The sequence below is a fragment of the Pseudoliparis swirei genome, chromosome 6, assembly GCF_029220125.1.
Source record: "Pseudoliparis swirei isolate HS2019 ecotype Mariana Trench chromosome 6, NWPU_hadal_v1, whole genome shotgun sequence".
Taxonomy (NCBI): Eukaryota; Metazoa; Chordata; class Actinopteri; order Perciformes; family Liparidae; genus Pseudoliparis; species Pseudoliparis swirei.
Genome location: NC_079393.1, coordinates 15803956 through 15823218, shown reverse-complemented (window position 1 = coordinate 15823218; position 19263 = coordinate 15803956). Strand labels below are relative to the sequence as shown.

The following is a 19263-nucleotide window of genomic DNA, read 5'->3' as shown; positions in this document are numbered from 1 at the left end:
ATGGGTACAAGAGTCTCACAGAGGAGTTGGCCGTGTGCCGGAGGAAGCGAACCATCTTGGTGTCAGATGCGGGGCAGGCGAGGGCCATATAGCGGTTCCTGAAGGTGCCATAGATCTTGAGGTGAAAGCCAGGTTTGGCGGTGGGATTTCGGGGTTCTCGGACGGCCTCCACTCCGTAAGCGGACAGGTCGAAGTAGAGACTGTGGGCACGGATCTCTGGAGTGGGAACCTGAAGTGAAGAGAGAGAGGGAAAAGAAGAAAAGGATGGATCAAATCCTTTCAGATATGATTAAATATACAAGGACCAGCAGTGAGATTAATGTCATATTTGATATCGCCATTTTGGACAATAATATATCAATATAACAATATATCTAGTAAATCTAATTATTGACATACATACACCCCATGATGTGATGTGATGAAAATAAATCCAACATTACTTATATACCATGTGCGCCTTTGGCGTGAGTAGCATCATTTGTATTCAGCCTGGCAGTGACTCCCCTTTTTCCCCAAAGCCAGAATTGATCAATTTTCTTTTCGATGACATAAACCAGCCACATTGGATCAAACAGCATTTGAAACCACCACCAAAGTAGATACCGAGGTAAAAGAGCCACGACAGGGAGTGATGGGAGGGATGTGAGGGGATGACCAGCTCATAATCCTGGGAGGTAAATTCAATCATTACAGGAAACAGCCAGGGAGAAAAGGCTCCAATAAAAAGCCTCTAAAGAGAACCTTATATGAAAGGTTATAGTAGCATATAAAATTGTGTTTGAATGTTAAACAATAGGGGCCTGCAAGCTTTTCACCTCGATCTGTTTATTTGTTTTAGCAAACTAACCATTTTTTTATGTACAGATTGTCACTGAATTTAATCATAAAAGCAAAGTCAATCTCTGTGAACAATACGATTATCAACATTAGCTAATATCTGCTTATCTGGCCAGGATAAGGAGCAGACTACTGTAAATATAATGTGTCTGCATTTTAATGTCCCAATCTCAATGGATGTAATCATTTTTAATCTGCAGTTTATTATATGACCTAACACGAAAGAAGAAGAAGAAAATTAATATAAAAATAAATTTAATTTACAGTTGAATTTACATTTTCATAGCTTTATTTTGAGTATACTGCATGTTTTGGTTGTAGATTTACTTGTTAAGTATTTTGTAAAATTAGGGTTTACTTGCAAAATATTCTCAATTATCGTAACATATATAATATTATAACATGTTTTTTAAAATAATATTTGCAGTCAAGTAAGACCAACATCAACTTCAAATACATTTTACAGGTTAAAGGGCTGCAACTAATGATTATGTTCTTTATTGATTCATCTGCCAATAAGTTAGTTCATTTCTATTAGTTACAGTTTGCATTATTACGTTTTGCATTATTACTTTTTTTAACAAAAGCATTCCACTGACTATTAATCTTATAAACAACTGAGTTTTTTTGTACTATTCCATTACAATACATCAAAATGGGCTCCAGAGGTTGTGCTTGTCTTGACAAACAGTGGGCCTGTGTGTGCATCACTGGCCCTGAGTAAACAGCAGGTACAAACAGCAGGTACTTGCCTGTTCAGAGGTGGAAACAGAGCTGGACAAAGCCAATTGAAAGGATAAAAGGGAGAATAAAATAGCCTTTCAGGGGCTGCACTGACTCAGATCCTGAGAGATCTATGTAGAATTCATTAAGAATGCAAATAACAAGTCATTTAAAAGACCCCTTTTTGCATGTTCAAACCCTTTATCCATCGGCTGGGCGAAAAAAAAGCATTCATCAGACGTGTCCTGTAAGATATAAAGATATAATATATAACATAGGAAACTTGGCAATGCAAACTGAAGTTCGTTGTCATCATTGATCCGTTTGACCTTGTTTTCCACGCTACAAAGGTTGGTGAGTCACTGGATAGCAGAGAGGATAGCAGCAGCTATTAGGAATGACATTGAAGCTGAGGAGGCAAGAAGCTGCTGGCCAAGAAGAGTGCACGGCTACACACAAGTTGTGTAGCACTGTGTCTTCTCTTACACAGCGTCCACGTTGTTGCAGCGACGCTCTAACTCTAGCCCGACCTCAAAAGAACAGCATTAAAGTATTGTCTCTGGTTTCCAGCGTTGACAAACGTATTCACTGAACATTTCATAATTGTTTGTCCACTTTGATCAACCGTTGCTTCTTCCCTCCGAGGTTTTTGTGTACATTGGTTATTTATTTGTTCTAAGTTGAGGGCTGGCTGGTTTTGTTTGCCTGTTATTGTTCTCTTGGTGTGGGTGTTATGAAGCCCACAGAGAGGGCTACACAAATAAACATAACATCCTTAGTAAAACAGGGATAACATTTGTGATTTGATCACAATGCAGTAATGACAATGTGTGGCCAAGTGCCAGACAACAGACACATGTCATTGAATATGCAAATAGCTTGGGGATACCCTCAAGAACAACTGTTGGAGAAATATGTAATTAATCCGTGGCAATCTAAAATGGATTACATTTTAAAATCCATTTAATGTTGATGACATAATAAGTGTGTTCTATGTTTGGTAGAATTGTAGAATACTATATATATATATATATAGATATACAGTATGGCTGGTGTAAACAAGGACATTTTTCTACAGAAAGTCAAATATAATGAATAAAAAACACAATGTTTCTATGTTTCATGATGTGTTAAGGGGGGGCACCATGACGAGCATCGAAAGGCTCTCTAAATGCTAGAGAGGGAAGATGTGAACTATAGTTAGCAGCCCTGCTCAAGGACATAAAACAGACTTCTCGGTCAACATCCCTGCTGATAGCATCAGATACCTGAAGTGGAGCCACGCACCAGCTGCTTTTCTTTGACCGCTGCCACTCAGGAAGGATCAGGTTTTTAAAGACATGCACAGTCATTACAAAATGAGGTTTGAGTCTTTCTCTACTCTACTTTCAGATCAGCGTATCGTTGATGAAATTGCTGAGAGAGGAAATTGAAGTTATACAACATAGGATGTATAGCCTATATGTCAGAGTGGCACATGCAGATTATGTTGAGCATAAAGCCCTCCCTATTGTATTGACTTAAAAACCTTGAGGTATCACTGTTGCATACTGAGCGATAATGGTTATCCAAACTGTAAAGAAGTCAGTAAGAAGGCTATACCTTGGTTCCCAGCTGCACCTTGACGTCCACCTTCAGTTTCTTCTGCTCCAGGATGCTCAGCAGGTACTCCTGAAACACGCCTGTCCTGGTGAAGAAATGCTCGTTGTGCCAACAGCCCTCCATGTTATCAAAGTCCACTCCGAGTCTCAGCAGAAACTTCACACTCCGGGGATCCAAAGCGATCTGCTGGGGCCGGCAGAGCAAGGCATTCCGGTGCCTCTCATCCAGCACGGTCAGTTTCAGCACCTTACCGGAGCGGACAGCGACCAGCGCGGCCGTCAGCCCCACAGGTCCCGAACCCACGATGAGCACCGAGATCCTGGCCCGCCACTGTCTGAATCCGTCCAGACTCACTTTAACCACCACGTACACGGCCACTGCTACCAAGGTGCTCAGAGCAGTGTCATATGCGAGAGCTGGATACCTCTCCTCGGCGTTTTCCCCGATGTCGCCAACTCCAGCATTTTCTGGCTGCAACCCGTTCATCTCGCGCGCAGGAAATACACCGTTATGCGTGTGTGTGCCTGCAGGTGTGTCCGCCCATATCAATCAGCCCAGCGTCCTATAAACATCGTTGCATTCACTGAAAGAGAAGCAGGCTGCATCCAAACCAGTCGAGACTTGACATGCATGCGTCCTCTTTGCTCCCGCTCTCTCTCGCTCTCTCTCTCGCTCTCTCTCTCTCTCTGAGAGAGCGTCAGCAGAAAATGAGCAGGTTAATGTATCAGCAATATATGAGCTAGGGTTTAAATCAGACATGTTTTTAATTGCCAGGACTTGGTCATTGGATACTCCACAGGCATTGGGTGCATACTCAACTTTATGTGATTCATTATTGGTTCGATGTCATCATAATTTTGTTGATATCTCATTGTTTTCAGAGGATATGGACCAATGCACATCTAAGGGGTGTTGCCTAATATGCAAAGACATATGCCTTCCAAATCACTTGGCCTATCCTCACCAAATTGCTAGCATATGTCCAAACACCATTCGTCATGAACATTTAAATGTTTGCACCCAATGACCAATTGTCTTCAAATTTGGCATACGTATTCGCTTGGACCTGCTCTACAAAAGAAATAATAATGCCCATAAGCTCCACCTACATAAATCTTCCGCCATTTTGAATTTAGTAAAACACTAGTTTTTTTCAACTCCTCCTAAACGCTGGCTCCGATTCATACATAACTTTCTGTGGGTCATCATTGGTTAAATTTTATCAAAGATCTTTGAAAACGTGTTGCGTTCAGAAGCTATAGACCAATTAACGTTAAAGGGATGTGGCCTAATATGCAAAGACACAACTTCCAAATCACTTGGTCTATCTTCACCAAATTGCTAGCCTATGTCCCACATGTAATTTACATAACACGGTCTATACTTCACATATATACACATGATGCATGTACATGTTCACATTGTTACACCGTCAATAACTTAAATCTGCTCCAAACTTGTCTTGCTTGATATAATTCAAAGCCGGAGGATATCAACAAGCCTATTTTCACTCATAGTCAAAGCGCCACCTAGTGGCTCAACTGGACTTGCTCGATTCGGCCCCAAACGTGTCACGCTTGTTACAAGTCATGGCCTCAGGATGTTGACAAGTTCATTTTCACTCAGAATCAAAGCGCCACCTACTGGCGAAAGAAAATCAGCGTCACGAACGGTAAAACGATCTGCTCCTCGGTAACTCATCGGATAGACATTTGGTCAGTACAATCCAAACAGTTATGAAACGAAGAGGCTTTTCCAGCATCACACTCCAAAATGGGAAAAACATCTAACTCGTTGCTCGGTCCGACGGTCGCAGATGTCCTTGGCCGAGTGAACCGGTGTCCAGCAAGTAGCCTCGACGTGCGTAGATTGTCGAGGGCCCACTCAATGCTGCTCGCAGCTATAATTTATATATTATATTTATTTCTCTCTCTCTCTTTCTCTCGATAGCAGCGCATATAACGTTCTGTGTAAAGGCATGCTACTCCTATTTCGCAATAGTAATGCTCACTTGGGCATGGAAAGACAAGTGCTGTAACAAACAGAAGGTGGTGAATATGATTGGATAATGGAAGTCAACAGAATCAGTTTAAACTTGCTGGCGAAAGAATAAGAAAAAAGGCCAAACAGGAAGTCTGCTTGTAGAAAGCTTCATATCCTCTCAAATCATCTCTTCCGTACCAATTACCATCAATTCTGACTTTTGTTTCGACCCCTTTTCATTTCCTGTCCTCTCGGAACTAAAGGAAGCAGTGTCTGTGAACACACTTCACCATGGTGATGGCTCCTCTGCTGTCAAGGCCAATTTATATGATTCATTTGTGTGCTGCTGATAGAAATGGATTGCAATGAGCAGAGAGAAGTGATGCTGCAGTGGGACTGTGATGGACAAGTAACCAGTCCAGACAGAGTATCCAGAGCATTGGTTTCCCTTAACTCTTATTTGTTGAGTATACACTACCGTTCAAAAGTTTGGGGTCACTTAGAAATGTCCTTATTTTTCAAAGAAAAGCACTGTTTCTTCAATAATAACATAAATCAACTAGAATGGGCACTCGGTAGAGCGCATACATTCGCATATCACAAGATTGGGCATTGAATTATGAACATTTTGGCATTAGTTGCATGCCAATTGGACAAAAATGTATCGTGCTATGGTAAGAAAAGAGTTTGACCTTTCCATAACCTTGATCTTGACCTTTGACCCGATTGATCCCAAAATCTAATCAAATGGTCCCCGGATAATAACCAATCATCCCACCAAATTTCATGCGATTCAAGAACATTTTGACCTGTTCATGACCTTTGACCTTGACCTTTGACCCGATCGATCCCAAAATCTAGTCAACTGGTCCCCGGATAATAAACAATCATCCCACCAAATTTCATGCGATTCGGTTCAATACTTTTTGAGTTCTGCGAAAGATTTTGACCTGTTCATGACCTTTGACCTTTGACCCGATCGATCCCAAAATCTAATCAACTGGTCCCCGGATAATAAACAATCATCCCATCAAATTTCATGCGATTCGGTTCAATACTTTTTGAGTTATGCGAAAGATTTTGACCTGTTCATGACCTTTGACCTTTGACCCGATCGATCCCAAAATCTAATCAACTGGTCCCCGGATAATAAACAATCATCCCACCAAATTTCATGCGATTCGGTTCAATACTTTTTGAGTTCTGCGAAAGATTTTGACCTGTTCATGACCTTTGACCTTTGACCCAATCGATCCCAAAATCTAATCAACTGGTCCCCGGATAATAAACAATCATCCCACCAAATTTCATGCGATTCGGTTCAATACTTTTTGAGTTTTGCGAATAACACGCATACAAATAAATAAATAAATGGCGATCAAAACATAACCTTCCGGCATTTTCAATGCGAAGGTAAAAATACACACTATACATTGTTAATGTGGTAAATGACTATTCTAGGTGGAAACATCTGGTTTCTAATGAAATATCTCCATAGGTGTATAGAGGCCCAGTTCCATCAACTATCACTCCAGTGTTCTAATGGTACATTGTGTTTGCTAATCGCCTTAGAAGACTAATGTCTGATTAGAAAACCCTTGTGCAATTATGTTAGCACAGCTGAAAACAGTTATGCTGGTGATATAAGCTATACAACTGGCCTTCCTTTGAGCTTGAAGTTTGAAGAACAAAATTTATACTTCAAATATTAATCATTATTTCTAACCTTGTCAATGTGTTGACTATATTTTCTATTCAATTTTCAATTCATTTGATAAATAAAAGTGAGTTTTCATGGAAGACACAAAATTGTCTGGGTGACCCCAAACTTTTGAACGGTAGTGTGTTTTACATCTTCACACGTGTGACACAATATTTAATTCATTACACATAACTCAAGTAAACTTGCACTTCACTGTTTGAACATCATTTCCTTCCCCTGAATGCTGCTTTTTGCATTTCGAGGGAATTAATTCTTGGACCCTGAAATGCCTCAAAGAAATACAAATACATTTATGTTTTGCTACCAAATAACAGCATCGAGTATCATATTCCTTGATCGAAATACCGCATCATTTTCTCCTCCACTGCCACCCCATATGACCCCAATGCATCAGACGGTTTAGCATTTTAAACAACGCTCTGACCTTTAAACACATTTGAGCACTGCTAATAAAATTAGCATTTTGAAGGTGCATGAGTCCTGATATTAGTCAAAGCCTTGACAGGAGACATATTTGTCTCTGTGTCTGTGACAGGAAAGTGAATATATCATAAATACATTTGTATCAATCCATGGAAACTGTGGGGAGAAAGACAAACACAGAGAGGCAAATTGGTGTCATAGCATGCCTCCACCAATCCACCTCTGGTGCCTAGCAACGATCTGTCCCGCCAGTCCAGATGAAAAGAGAAATTAAGCTTTAATTACAGTTAAGCCCTGCAAACTGGCAGACAACCAGATACAAGCACTTTCCCCAAAAATTTATGGAGAATGCTCACCTGGAAACTAAATGAGCTGAAACATTACATACAAGGGGATTTATCACAATCTTACGATTTGATCTTAATGCAGAATTAAAGACACATTCAAAGCACAAGGGGCTGAGAAAGAACTGAAACCCTTAAAACATTAAAAACCTGCATGACTAAACATTCTTATTTGTGTGTATATTTTTGACCTAAATTGGGATGAATTGAGGAGTATCGTCACACGAGCATGAAACAAACCACTGGAAAACAATTAAGCAGCAGCACTTTTGCTCTGATTTCCAAGTTGGCGTGCTAATATATGCAGTTACACAGAAGCAGTGGAGATAATCCTTCCACGAATCCTCGGGTTTTCAATGTGATAATGAAACTAAGTGGATCCATCACACATCCTCCTCTGACACAATACTCCGCCTGAACAAAGAGAGCACAGAGAGCAGGTATTCATCAGCGTTCCCATATCTTGCAGCCAGGGACAATGCATATATCCGGTCATTATAAACCCTTGACATAATGAATACAAACCCTCATTGTCAGGGAGTTTAGGCCGTATTAAATCAAGTCACATATGGGTCAGTGCCAAGAGAATGGGATAAGGCCACCTATTCGTTTTTAGCCTTCATAACGTCTTTGGCTCGTGTGGACACTTTAAAGTGAAATGTAGTATTATCAAGGGAGTTTAATCTTTTAAGATTCAAATAGCCAAAGCGCAGATCAATTCAAAGCGAGCAGAACATGTAACTGTTAACTTGTTACAACCATAAACATCCAAAAACTGCAATGAATCCAAAATGCAATGTTTACTTCTCAGGAACCTCAGAGTAAAACTTGTAGTTAAATTGAAAAAAAAATGCGGAAGGTTATGTTTATATCCGTGTATTTATCTTATTGTCGTGTCGCATTCATCAAAAAGTATTGAACCGAATCGCATGAAATTTGGTGGGATGATTGTTTATTATCAGTTGACTAGATTTTGGGATCGATCGGGTCAAAGGTCAAGGTCATGGAAAGGTCAAACACTTTTTACACCATGCACGATATTTTTTGTCAATTGGCATGCAACTAATGCCAAAATGTTCATAATTCAATGCCCAATCTTGTGATATGCAAAGGTATGCGCTCTACCGAGTGCCCATTCTAGTTTTATTATGTTTTTAACATTTTATTGAGCTCCTATTTCATCTGTGCATTCCACCTAGAGCGAACTGTTTCCTTTCATTTCAAAACCTTGGATAAGCAAACGTCACCACTGACAGTGACAAAACACATTGCAGAGGACAAAAGACAAAATATTGAGCTCAGTTTTTCTCAGGGAGAGGCAAATAAATGCCTGCAAATGTAAAAGAAATGAAAAAAGGAAATGGTGCAGGTCAGATTTAGGTGCTGAAAGTGCTACATTTAGGAGGGAAACCCAGCTCTAATTCAGTATTTGCCCTGCCAACTTGTCCAGCTGGGTCTCAAGCAGTGAGCCTTCAGAGCTGACAGACTGAAACTGTGGCAACGTGCAACAAGCACACACTATAACCACAAGGAACAGATCAGATCACCATGGTTACTCAGTGTAATAAGGTCAGTGTGTGACGCTGGTTGCTGCCATCTTAGCACACGACTGGAAGGTTTCCATCAGCAATCAGTGGCTGCAGATCTCGTATGTTTTGTTGCTTCGACGAGAACTTCGATTCCATAATTGTCTATTTTCATCGGACTAGTACAAATGAATCCTCGAGACACACAGTGGGCAATCTAAAACTTTACTGAAGCATTTCATGGCACATTTACAGATGGTACTTTATTATAAACTGTTTTCCTGCTGAGAGATTTTTAAATGACCCGAAAAAAACTATAGTGGCTAAAAATAGTCCAATTTAGAAGTCCAGCTAAAAAACTAAATGTATCTTATCCAACTATACTGGCAACTGTTGTAACTAATAAACACTTTATTTTCTTACTAAAGAATAGTACAAGGACACATGTATTGGTGTAATTATCTATCGAAACCTCCAACATGCACATATAACTGAATCTGCATTGATTTCAGCACGTTAATAGAGCGAAGAACTGCAATCTTCCATGTGTAATAAAACGTACACTACTGGAGCTTTTCTAACAAACATTGTGAAAGTAAAAACATGTTCTGTTATGATGGGCTTTCACAAGCTAAACCAATTTACTGTTCAACATTTCCTGCATCCATGAACATGTTCTCAAGAAGGACCGAATGATGGTGACTATTCTTGGCGTGACAGGTGCATCGGTTTTCACAAGGACAAGTCTAATAAGACTCGAGGGTTGTCGAGTGTCCTCCACCTCAATCAGAGATATTTTCACCTAATAGCTTGAAGACAACTCTGATTGTATACAACAGGTCTTATTCACTCAGATTGTGTTTAAATAATGTATTTTCCCAAATCCCACAAAAATGCAGATGTACTTGAAAGCCCTTGATATACAAGATGTTAGGACATTTCTGCTCAGCCACACGGTCAGAACCAGATGGGATTGTGATACAACTGACCCGACAGCCTCGGTGTAGGTTACACTGAAGGTAAAAGTTAAAGAGCGTTGTACTCCACACACTTTGATGGCACAGTCGTGAAGTGTTTCTGGCAGATCGTCATTAGCCTCTTCAGTCCCTGTAGAACCAAAGATTAAAAGCACAAGGCAATTAAGTCAGGAATTAAAAGCAGAAACATTGGTCAACTCTATCCCACCTGGTGGTACATTTCTCAAACTGCCTTGCAGCATATTTAGATTTTATAAACACATTAGCATTTCTATAATATGTATTTGTCAGGATTACAGTGTTTTGGGAGATATATTGATAGGTGATGGCTTCTAGTAACTAATGAATATGACCAGCCAATAACCTCAACCCTGACCTCTAGAAACCTCAGCATTCAGATGAATACAAAGTATTGAGCTACGACAGGTGCAGTGACGGCACATGGAGAAGAATAATGACGCAAAACGTGCATACCCTAAATATTGACATTGTTAGCAGGCTTCGGCATGGGAGGTTTCCCTCATGAATCCCAGTCATACAATTACGGTGTGAAGAGTCAATATGCATTGTTCTGATTTCAATAATGGAAAACGTTAGGGATGCACCGATCTGATCGGCGCCGATCCATATCGGCCGATTTTACCATTATCGGTTTTGAGCGGCGTTCTCAAAACGGCCGATCAAAACGGCCGATCAGATGACGTAACATCTGCGAGAACTATCAGACGTTTCAATCGCCGCGCACCGCAACGGAGACAATGCGCCCGGCGAGGGCCGCAGAGTGAGAGGTCCACGAGGGGATCCTCACGCAGCGAGCGGCGTCCCCGTCCCCCGAGTTGAATCTCTGGGTCGACTCAGCCGACTCTCACATGTCTGCCCCTATAGACTGATGCTCACGGTAAACACATTCGATCGGGAGCGCGCGAGGGTTTTGGTCAAGTTAGCGGAAGGATTTAAGTGACAACATCCGGTTTTGCAAAGTTAGCGGAAAGAACCACGTGAAACAACATCCGTTTTTCAAAATAAGATGTCGACAAATCATACACGAACATATAAAAGTAAACAATGAACTGATTTTGTATCTTTAGAGATAGTTTCTGAGATTTAGCTTAAATTATGCTAACATTAAAACATTTGTACTGTACCAAGGAAGAGTTTCTAAAAATAAGTCAGACTTTTGTATGTTAAGAAAAGTCCTGTATATAGATTTCCCCAAGAGTTCCAGGAAATGAATGATGCAGATGTGTTCCATACATATCTCAAATCCCCTACAATAGCAATCAAACAATTTTAATGCATCAATTAGGACATTTTTCAAAGTAAAAGTCCTAAATGTTTAAGGAAATCTGTAATTTCTTTAATGTTTGAATTGCTTTATATATGTATTTCCTCATAGTCCTAGGCAATAATGCTACACAATAAATAGAATGCTTCAATCAACACCGTGATCAGTATTATCGGATCGGCAGGTACTGATTTCAGTGATCGGTGATCGGCACCAAAAACCTGATCGGTGCATCTCTAGAAAACGTCCACGGAAAGTAAAGTTAAGAACTAGTAAACTTCTACTTAGAGTGGGAGTCCTGGCTGATTTAGGATATATGTTTGAGTGAAAATAATTACATTGGGCTTTGAGTTTAATATAGTATATTTTTGGATAAGTTACCACAGACACACAATTTGTAATAATGGAAATATATAAATATTTAATATAATTTCATCAGTAGCTCAGTTTAGGCTCAATCTCGATTATGTGGCCTCCTTTAGCGATTGGTTGTGACTTAGACATTTATGTACATTAAAATGTTCAAGATTGTCACTTCAAGAAATCAAAATATGTCAAATAAGCCTGAAAATAACATTTAATTTATCTAGGAAATGGTGGCACATGACAGCCAACTTGACGCCCTTAAATCTTGAGGATACAACGAGCAAGAAAATAATACAATCCAACAATGACCGAGTAATAGTCTTGCAATTATTATTACCTTAAATTTGAGGATCACAGTTTTAGAAATAATTCTGAAACCAATAGAGATTTATACGCCATCTATGGGGGATAATCTCAGGGCGTCTCACCTGGATGTATTTTCTCTGCGTTTCATCGTTGAGAACGTGGGCGACATGTTTGGAGAAAATCTTCTCTCGCCCAGTACGAGCGTGGATTCCCACCATGGTCACACCGATTGGCCAGGGAGCATTACCAATGGCCATCTGCAAGTAGGAATCATTTGCCTGGACAGAAGATTGAATTAAGTTGATACATTTGTACTTTAATAAAAAGGGGCTAACATGGTCAAAGACACTGTTATAATACAGGTAACACACCTTGACATATTCTCTCTGCAACAAGAATTTAATGATGTCCGTAATTGACTCTTTGATGTCAGCTGGTAAAATCTGAAAAAGATTAAAGAGAAATTAAAACTATCAGAAATTCATTTAAAAATAATTAACCAACACATAGTAAACGGCATCAATGTGGCTTGTTTTACTCTCCACAAATGCTACCTTCTTCCTGAGCTTTCTGAAGAGAGGTTTCAGATAAGCCTCCGTCTGTGAGTGAGTTGCACTGGCCAGCTTGCCCTGAACACTTCGCTTCACGTGATCCTTTCGGCTGTTCAGATCTTTCGCCCAAACACCAAGTAGAAACTAGAATACAAGAGAAATTATACATGTTTGAACATAGGTCACCTTCAGGGTGTTTAAGGACAAGGCAGCTCCACAAACATTCAATAGGAAATAAGAAACAGGTGTGCTCTATCGTGTAAAGGGGTTTCCTCAAATATATTTACATATTGTAGGAGGAGCAAGTAGATACCTCATTTATTCGGTTTTAAAAACCACATTAGAAAATAAATGTGATCAAAGGGTTGTTAACAGTATCAAAGAGCATCTGTGTTATTTTTCTAAATGAGGTAACAGCTAAGCAGAGTCAAATTGAAGAGCTCAGTTGTATAATGCATACAAAATGCCAAATGTCTAGAAAACTGTTTTATAAAGACACAAACTGTTAACTTTTACACAATACGGATTATATTTAATAAATAAATAAATAAAAACACCCCTGGCTTCAACTGATTCCCTAAGGAGGAGACTGCAAGTGATAGATGTGATATCTTAAGTTGATGTTGAATGAACATAATCAGAAATATATTAGGGAAAAAAATGATAAAAAACAATAATACCATATAGAAAAGTTAAGGAAAGAGGAAAGACATATAGGTAATCTACGTACTTGGACAATAAATTCTACACAAAGTCAGATAATGAGGTTTAAATAAAAATCAAAAAGGATCCAAGAAGCCTCTTTTCAACAATGAGCCGTTTTGTCCTTAAATACCATAAATTACACGGACATGTTGAAACGCTGGTAAATTATTTTAAAAAATTTGGACTACGAGTGTGCAACCATTTTCTTTTATTGGCAACATATTATAAATACATCTGGAAGGTTTATACAACATGACATTATTTCTTCTTGTTAAAAACACACCGCACTAAAAATTCCAAAATAACTTTTAATATATCTTAAGCTATTTAAGAACAATGCACATCAACACTGTATATTGAAAACATCCTAAATAGCAGCCAACAGTTCTGTAAAATGTTTTATCCAACAGCTGCCTCCAGATAGGTAGAGCATGATTTTCTTGCCTTACCCTCAAAAACTTGTCGATAAGATCCTGGTCTCTATGATCATCTCCTCTGCCCAGGGTGTTACCGAGAACCTGAAGGAGAGTTTCAGTATCAAACAAAAACTCAATCACAACCATACCTCACTGAAGAGCACCAACCATAACCTGGTGTAACTCCTCAACATGTTGCAACTCACAGCTTGTGACACAGAGTGAGTCAATGGTTATTCTCAAATTGCAAAAACTTGATCCTGTAAACTTTGTAATGTACCTCCAAATCCTGTATAGTGGTGTGTTCTTCATGCACTTTCAGGTCATGCTGCGTGTCCACTGCTCCCGGATCTGCTCCTCCAACAACCTCATTCAGGTACTGCAGGTCAATCTTGTCCATGGCTGTTTTAAGGTCATTCCTCAAGCCCTACATGCAGAGCCAGTGTGAAAAAGTGTCAATCAGCAAGCTGTGCTGACACATTAAGTCAATAACACTATTAAAGGAATCACATGACAGACAACCACACACATTCCTCCTATATTCACCCATAAACAACATTACTCAGGTTCCCTACTTCACAGAACTTGTCTTGACAGTATGATTTTCTTCCCCCAGATAAGATGGGTGTGAATCTCCATATCTCTACTGGACGGTGTGTCCCACTCAAAGACTACGTTGTCCTACCTTGTTTACTTCTGGGGTCAAAATCTCAATCTTCCTGAGTCTCTGGAAGGCATCGTAATCGGACTCTCCAAACAGTCGGACGGGTTCCCCTCGTTCTCTGAGCCGTCGAACGGCCTATACACACACACAGCAATGCAAAAAGCTTGTTAACTTTTAGGAAAAGAAAAGAATAACTACTTTGAGGGAAGGGTAGTATTTGATATGGACTCACTTCCTGCCGTGACAGTGTCATTGGCAGCTTCTCTTCTGTTAGTTCTATTTCTAACACTGGAACCGATGAGGTTGATGGCTCATCTTCTTCTTTCTTATCAAGCTTCAGGACAACATGGAGGAAACATAAATATACTTATTACTGAACGGATCGTTGAAGGGTCATTAAATTATATTGAAAGATTGCTCTTTCTGAGAGCAAAAAATATATAACTTGGATTTGTGAAAAGCATCAGCAAGTCTGGATGAGATGAGACATCAGGAGTGACTCGTTGATGTGTTTGAATGAACTCATTAATGTTGTGCGTTTGAATACTGGATGCACCACATGAAGTCTAATCACAGGTAAAACATATTCAGTAATTATTTTTTTAAAGGAAACTCAAAGTATGGAGACAGATCATGCTTTCATAGGCACATGCATCCCCACACTCTTAGATTGTGGTATAAAGAGCACAATCTAAAAGAACAAAAAGAAAGACTACAACAGCCTTACCAACAGACAATGGCCCTTGCGCAAATAAACACAGTATATTGCAAGTGTGCAAAGAACATAGCTTAACATGTTAGACTTGCACAAAGTAGAACAGAAATGCAGTTTGCCAGAGAGCAACTATGCAAATCAGGAGAAGCATTTAGATGGTCTAAATATAAAAGCTGCCATCACAGATTATGTGCAAAATAATAGGTGCAGCTTTGTAAAATAATAATTGTATTTCAGTTCAGTATACCATGCTGAAATTCACACAATGTCTGTGTCCCACTTTATGGATTCTTTTCCTTGTTCCCTTGCTTTCTGACAAGTGATTGTTGCAGAGTTTGTAATTAGGTTGTAACACATAACTGGTCCGGCATGTAGGTCAGATGTCATAGTGGTTGCTGCATATAAAGAAATAATTGTTAAAAGCATAAATATTGACAATGGTGGCATATTGGAAGCACAAGGTGCATCCTCAAATTCATATAGTGTAGGTGAATTTGAATAATTCATATTTTCAAATGGATTTCTGTTATAGGCTAGACCATGAAACTAATTCAACTTGTAAAAAGAAAAATGTAATACTTTACAAAATGATTTGGACTAAATGCATCAAAATATGCAGAAGAGAATTGGTTGAATGTTCCATTAGCACAGGAGGCCCATAATGAAAGGAGGTTTACTGATTGAGTGAGATGTGAAACATGTCATTATCTCCTGCCTTTATAGAGTTATTTCTAACCTGCATTGGAAAATATAGATGTCTCCACCATGTTATTTCTGCTTTTATCCTCACTGGTTTTAGAAAGTGAACTTTCGGAAAGGGTGCCAAGGAAGCAGAAGCCTCTGGGACACAGTGTGTTTTGTCCTTTTTTCATGCATCCTGTCAGCTACTTTCACTGCGCAATTCCATACCTGGATCTCAGAAGACTCTCTCTGAACCTACAGATGCAGGCAGCAGAGGTATGTTGGGGAAAAACAGCACACACAAACACCAATGTACACCTGGGCATCAACGCCTGACCTTATTTAGTTTCCTAGCAAAACGTTTAAACTACAGTATTCAGTGCGTGTCACTAAACATGAGATACAATTCAACTGAGGAAAGGCAGTGATTTATATGTGTTTGTGTGAGAGTAAGAGAAAGAGGGAGAAATCAACCTTATATCCACATCTTTTGAAGTAATCTTCTTGTTCCTTGCGTGCCAGGTCAGACCTTTTAAAGAATTTTTTGGAGTCCTGGAAGCAGAAAGAGAATTGACTTCCTTTACAATTCTATTCAAACTCATAACACAATGAAATGATCTGGTGGCAAAGCAGAGAGTGGCATAACATAGAAACGCTCTCACAGCAAAGTCGTCATATGCTAATATGTTCCTTCTCTTATGCTTTGATTGTAGTGTACATATCTTTAATATACAATAACAAGTAATTTACCAAACATAAACGGAGCAAACTGTACTACATGTAAGCAAATATCTGCCGTGCAGTAGTAGGTGTGGCTTTTCTCCAGTGTAAGATGGATCTTGATGGAGATGTGAACAACTCTGCATCCATGCAGTAACAGAACAAAATCAGGAATTTGTGTATATTTCAGTTATGTGGGACTCTTTGATCTTTTTTGATTGGCCACAACAACTTTACACTTGATTCTAATAAACATTCTCTTGACCATCTTATTTAATTCCAGCAGAGGTAAATATTTTAAGCCAGTATATTTTTTATAATTCTCATTTAAATCATTGTTATTTATTATCTTTGAATGGCTTGTTACAGAACCATTAAAGCACAGGCGTAGTTAGAGTATTTCCTATAATATATTTTATTAAAATTACATAATTTAGAGTGAAGCTTAGGCAACTGAAGATGGGAATACAGATGCGTGCCTGTTGCTTCACACTCACTCTGTAATGATGGATGAAGTCACTTCTAGTCTACTCGGATCAAAATAAAAACAAGCACCGCCACTGAGCTAGTTGACTCCCTTTAGCGGATAGCAAGCAAACGTTATTGAATTGAACTGTTCCCGTAATAATAATATTAAAGTAAATACCATAATATCTGCCCACACGGTGGACGTCTCACATTAACGCTACTTTACGTATGTTCTCGCTATTTTCGTTTAAGTTAACCTAGCATTGCTATGTTCAGTCTATTGTCTGTCTTACTATGTTTCACGTTTACGTTAGCCAACGTTACATCTTGTGATGCAGTGCAATGCTGTAAAAATACATACAGGTTAGCAATACATGAAAACCCGAGGATTTAGAAAAGACTGATTTGAATTAGCAAGCTAAGCTAAGTTAACATTTTAGCAAGAGTCGAGTTACCGAGCTAACAAAACAAAAAACAGCCACTCACGTCAATAAGGTCTTTGTCTTCGATGAGTTTTCTTTTCCTCACGATCTCAGCTTTTATGATATCCATGAAAATGACTTAACTGTGGTCGTTAGTCGTTTATTTCGACTAAATATCAACACATGTAGGAGGACTGTCGCAGCTACACTTGCGACACTTGAACCGGAAGTTAACCTCGAGGCCGACATGGCGTTCAGAATAAGAGTCCTCATTTAATCAATTTATGTTGTTTTGTTGATTGTTTTTCAAAATAAACAAAATCTAACAAATTGGATCCACGGACCAATTAAGTCAGCTACTTAAGTATTTAGTCTTCATACCAACATCCAGTTTATCATTTCAAGACCAAATATTCTCCTTTGACTAGATTGCAATCAGACTGCCGATGCTCCACTACTATAAAGTGTACCCGGCAATTGTATCCTACAAGTAGCCTATCCTCTACAAAGAACAGGAACTGAAAAAGATTACACCATTTTGAAATTGTTTTAGTTTGATAATTGATAATAGATTTATTGAAATGATGTCAAAAGTAACACCATCTTAACAGACCTGCACTTGTCATAAGTGACTCAACCTGTCAGTGACCGTTGCCTGAAGCAAGGTCATGATTTATGAGAAGGATAATCCATCCACTGATGCACAGCATACGCTTCAGATATGAAATATCATATCTTCACTATGCTTAAAGAAAAGGTGTGTATGCAATCGGAGACTTGTCTATAACATATAATATTATCTTTACGTAACAGTAAAATGAACTGGAAAAAAACAACTCACCAAATAATTAGACATACATTCGAAATTGTCATGTAATTATTATGTTGTATCTTGGAAATAAGTCGCACTAACAATAATACATTTCTTAATAATTTAAGAATCCAGAAACAAAGTTTATGTTTACAGTCTGATATCATGAGCCTATTGCTTTTGTTCTCGAGCCAGTCCATTGTTTGGAGGGAAATGAATGCATAAATAAAAATAACAAATAAATGAAAAAATGAATAAATAAAAGAATAAATAAATAAATAAATAAATAAATAAATAATAAATAAATAAATAAATAAATAAATATGAATAAATAATAATATAAATAAAAATAACAATAAATAAATAAATTTATAAATATATACATTATTTTTTCTATTTATTTATTTTATTTATTTTCTTCATTTCTTTATTTATTTCATTATTTATTGTCATTACGTGTCCGTATGTGTTTATGATATGGTCCGCTGTGCTGTCTTTCTTCTCTGTTGTCAGCGGTGGGAACCTCTGTCTACTGTGGGTTTGGTGGTTTATGTGTCTTGCACATGAACTGGAAGTGCTGCTCTGAAGCTGACCTGCCACATCATGAAGCCAGACTTAGAGCTGCTCTCAGCGTTTCAGATTCAGAGCACAGACTCGTTTTTTGACTTCGTTGTTTTATACGTGTTCTTTGGTCTCTCCACTGGGAATCAGACTGAGGACGGTCTTTTGTCTTTCTGGTCAGACGGTCTCTGGTTCTGACACTGGTCTGTCACATCAACTGTTCTCCAATTATTCACTGTGTGGAACTGAATGTGAAAAACTATTTTGTGGGTACTGGAATGCTGTTGTGTGTTCACTGTTGTTTGGCGTAGGCTACGAAGCTACGAATAAACGGTAATAACTAATACCTTACCTGACCCTGAACCAAATACTTAGTATAGTTTCAAAAGTTATGAATTGACGTAACGTTATCTTAAGGAAAGCTCTTCTTTAGTAGGACAGTTACTCCTCT

At 38.7% G+C, this 19263-nt stretch overlaps 1 protein-coding gene across 3 annotated transcripts; it reads right to left on the bottom strand.

Annotated features, from left to right (window-relative positions):
* Positions 1–9375: 9375 nt before the first annotated feature.
* prpf18 (PRP18 pre-mRNA processing factor 18 homolog (yeast)) lies at positions 9376–17650 on the bottom strand. 3 transcript variants are annotated; one of them, XM_056417382.1, is made up of 11 exons: positions 17505–17650; positions 16305–16382; positions 16059–16085; positions 14667–14768; positions 14456–14569; positions 14051–14197; positions 13804–13872; positions 12653–12793; positions 12470–12541; positions 12221–12376; positions 9376–10271 (listed from the first exon to the last, which is right to left on the bottom strand). In XM_056417382.1, the coding sequence occupies exons 1-11, from the start codon at positions 17568–17570 to the stop codon at positions 10191–10193; spliced, it is 1053 nt and encodes a 350-aa protein (XP_056273357.1). In that variant the 5' UTR covers positions 17571–17650; the 3' UTR covers positions 9376–10190. The 3 variants fall into 3 exon arrangements, with proteins under 3 accessions (XP_056273357.1, XP_056273358.1, XP_056273359.1); XM_056417383.1 differs by lacking the exon at positions 16059–16085; XM_056417384.1 differs by having other exon boundaries at positions 15397–16382; positions 17505–17525.
* Positions 17651–19263: the final 1613 nt, after the last annotated feature.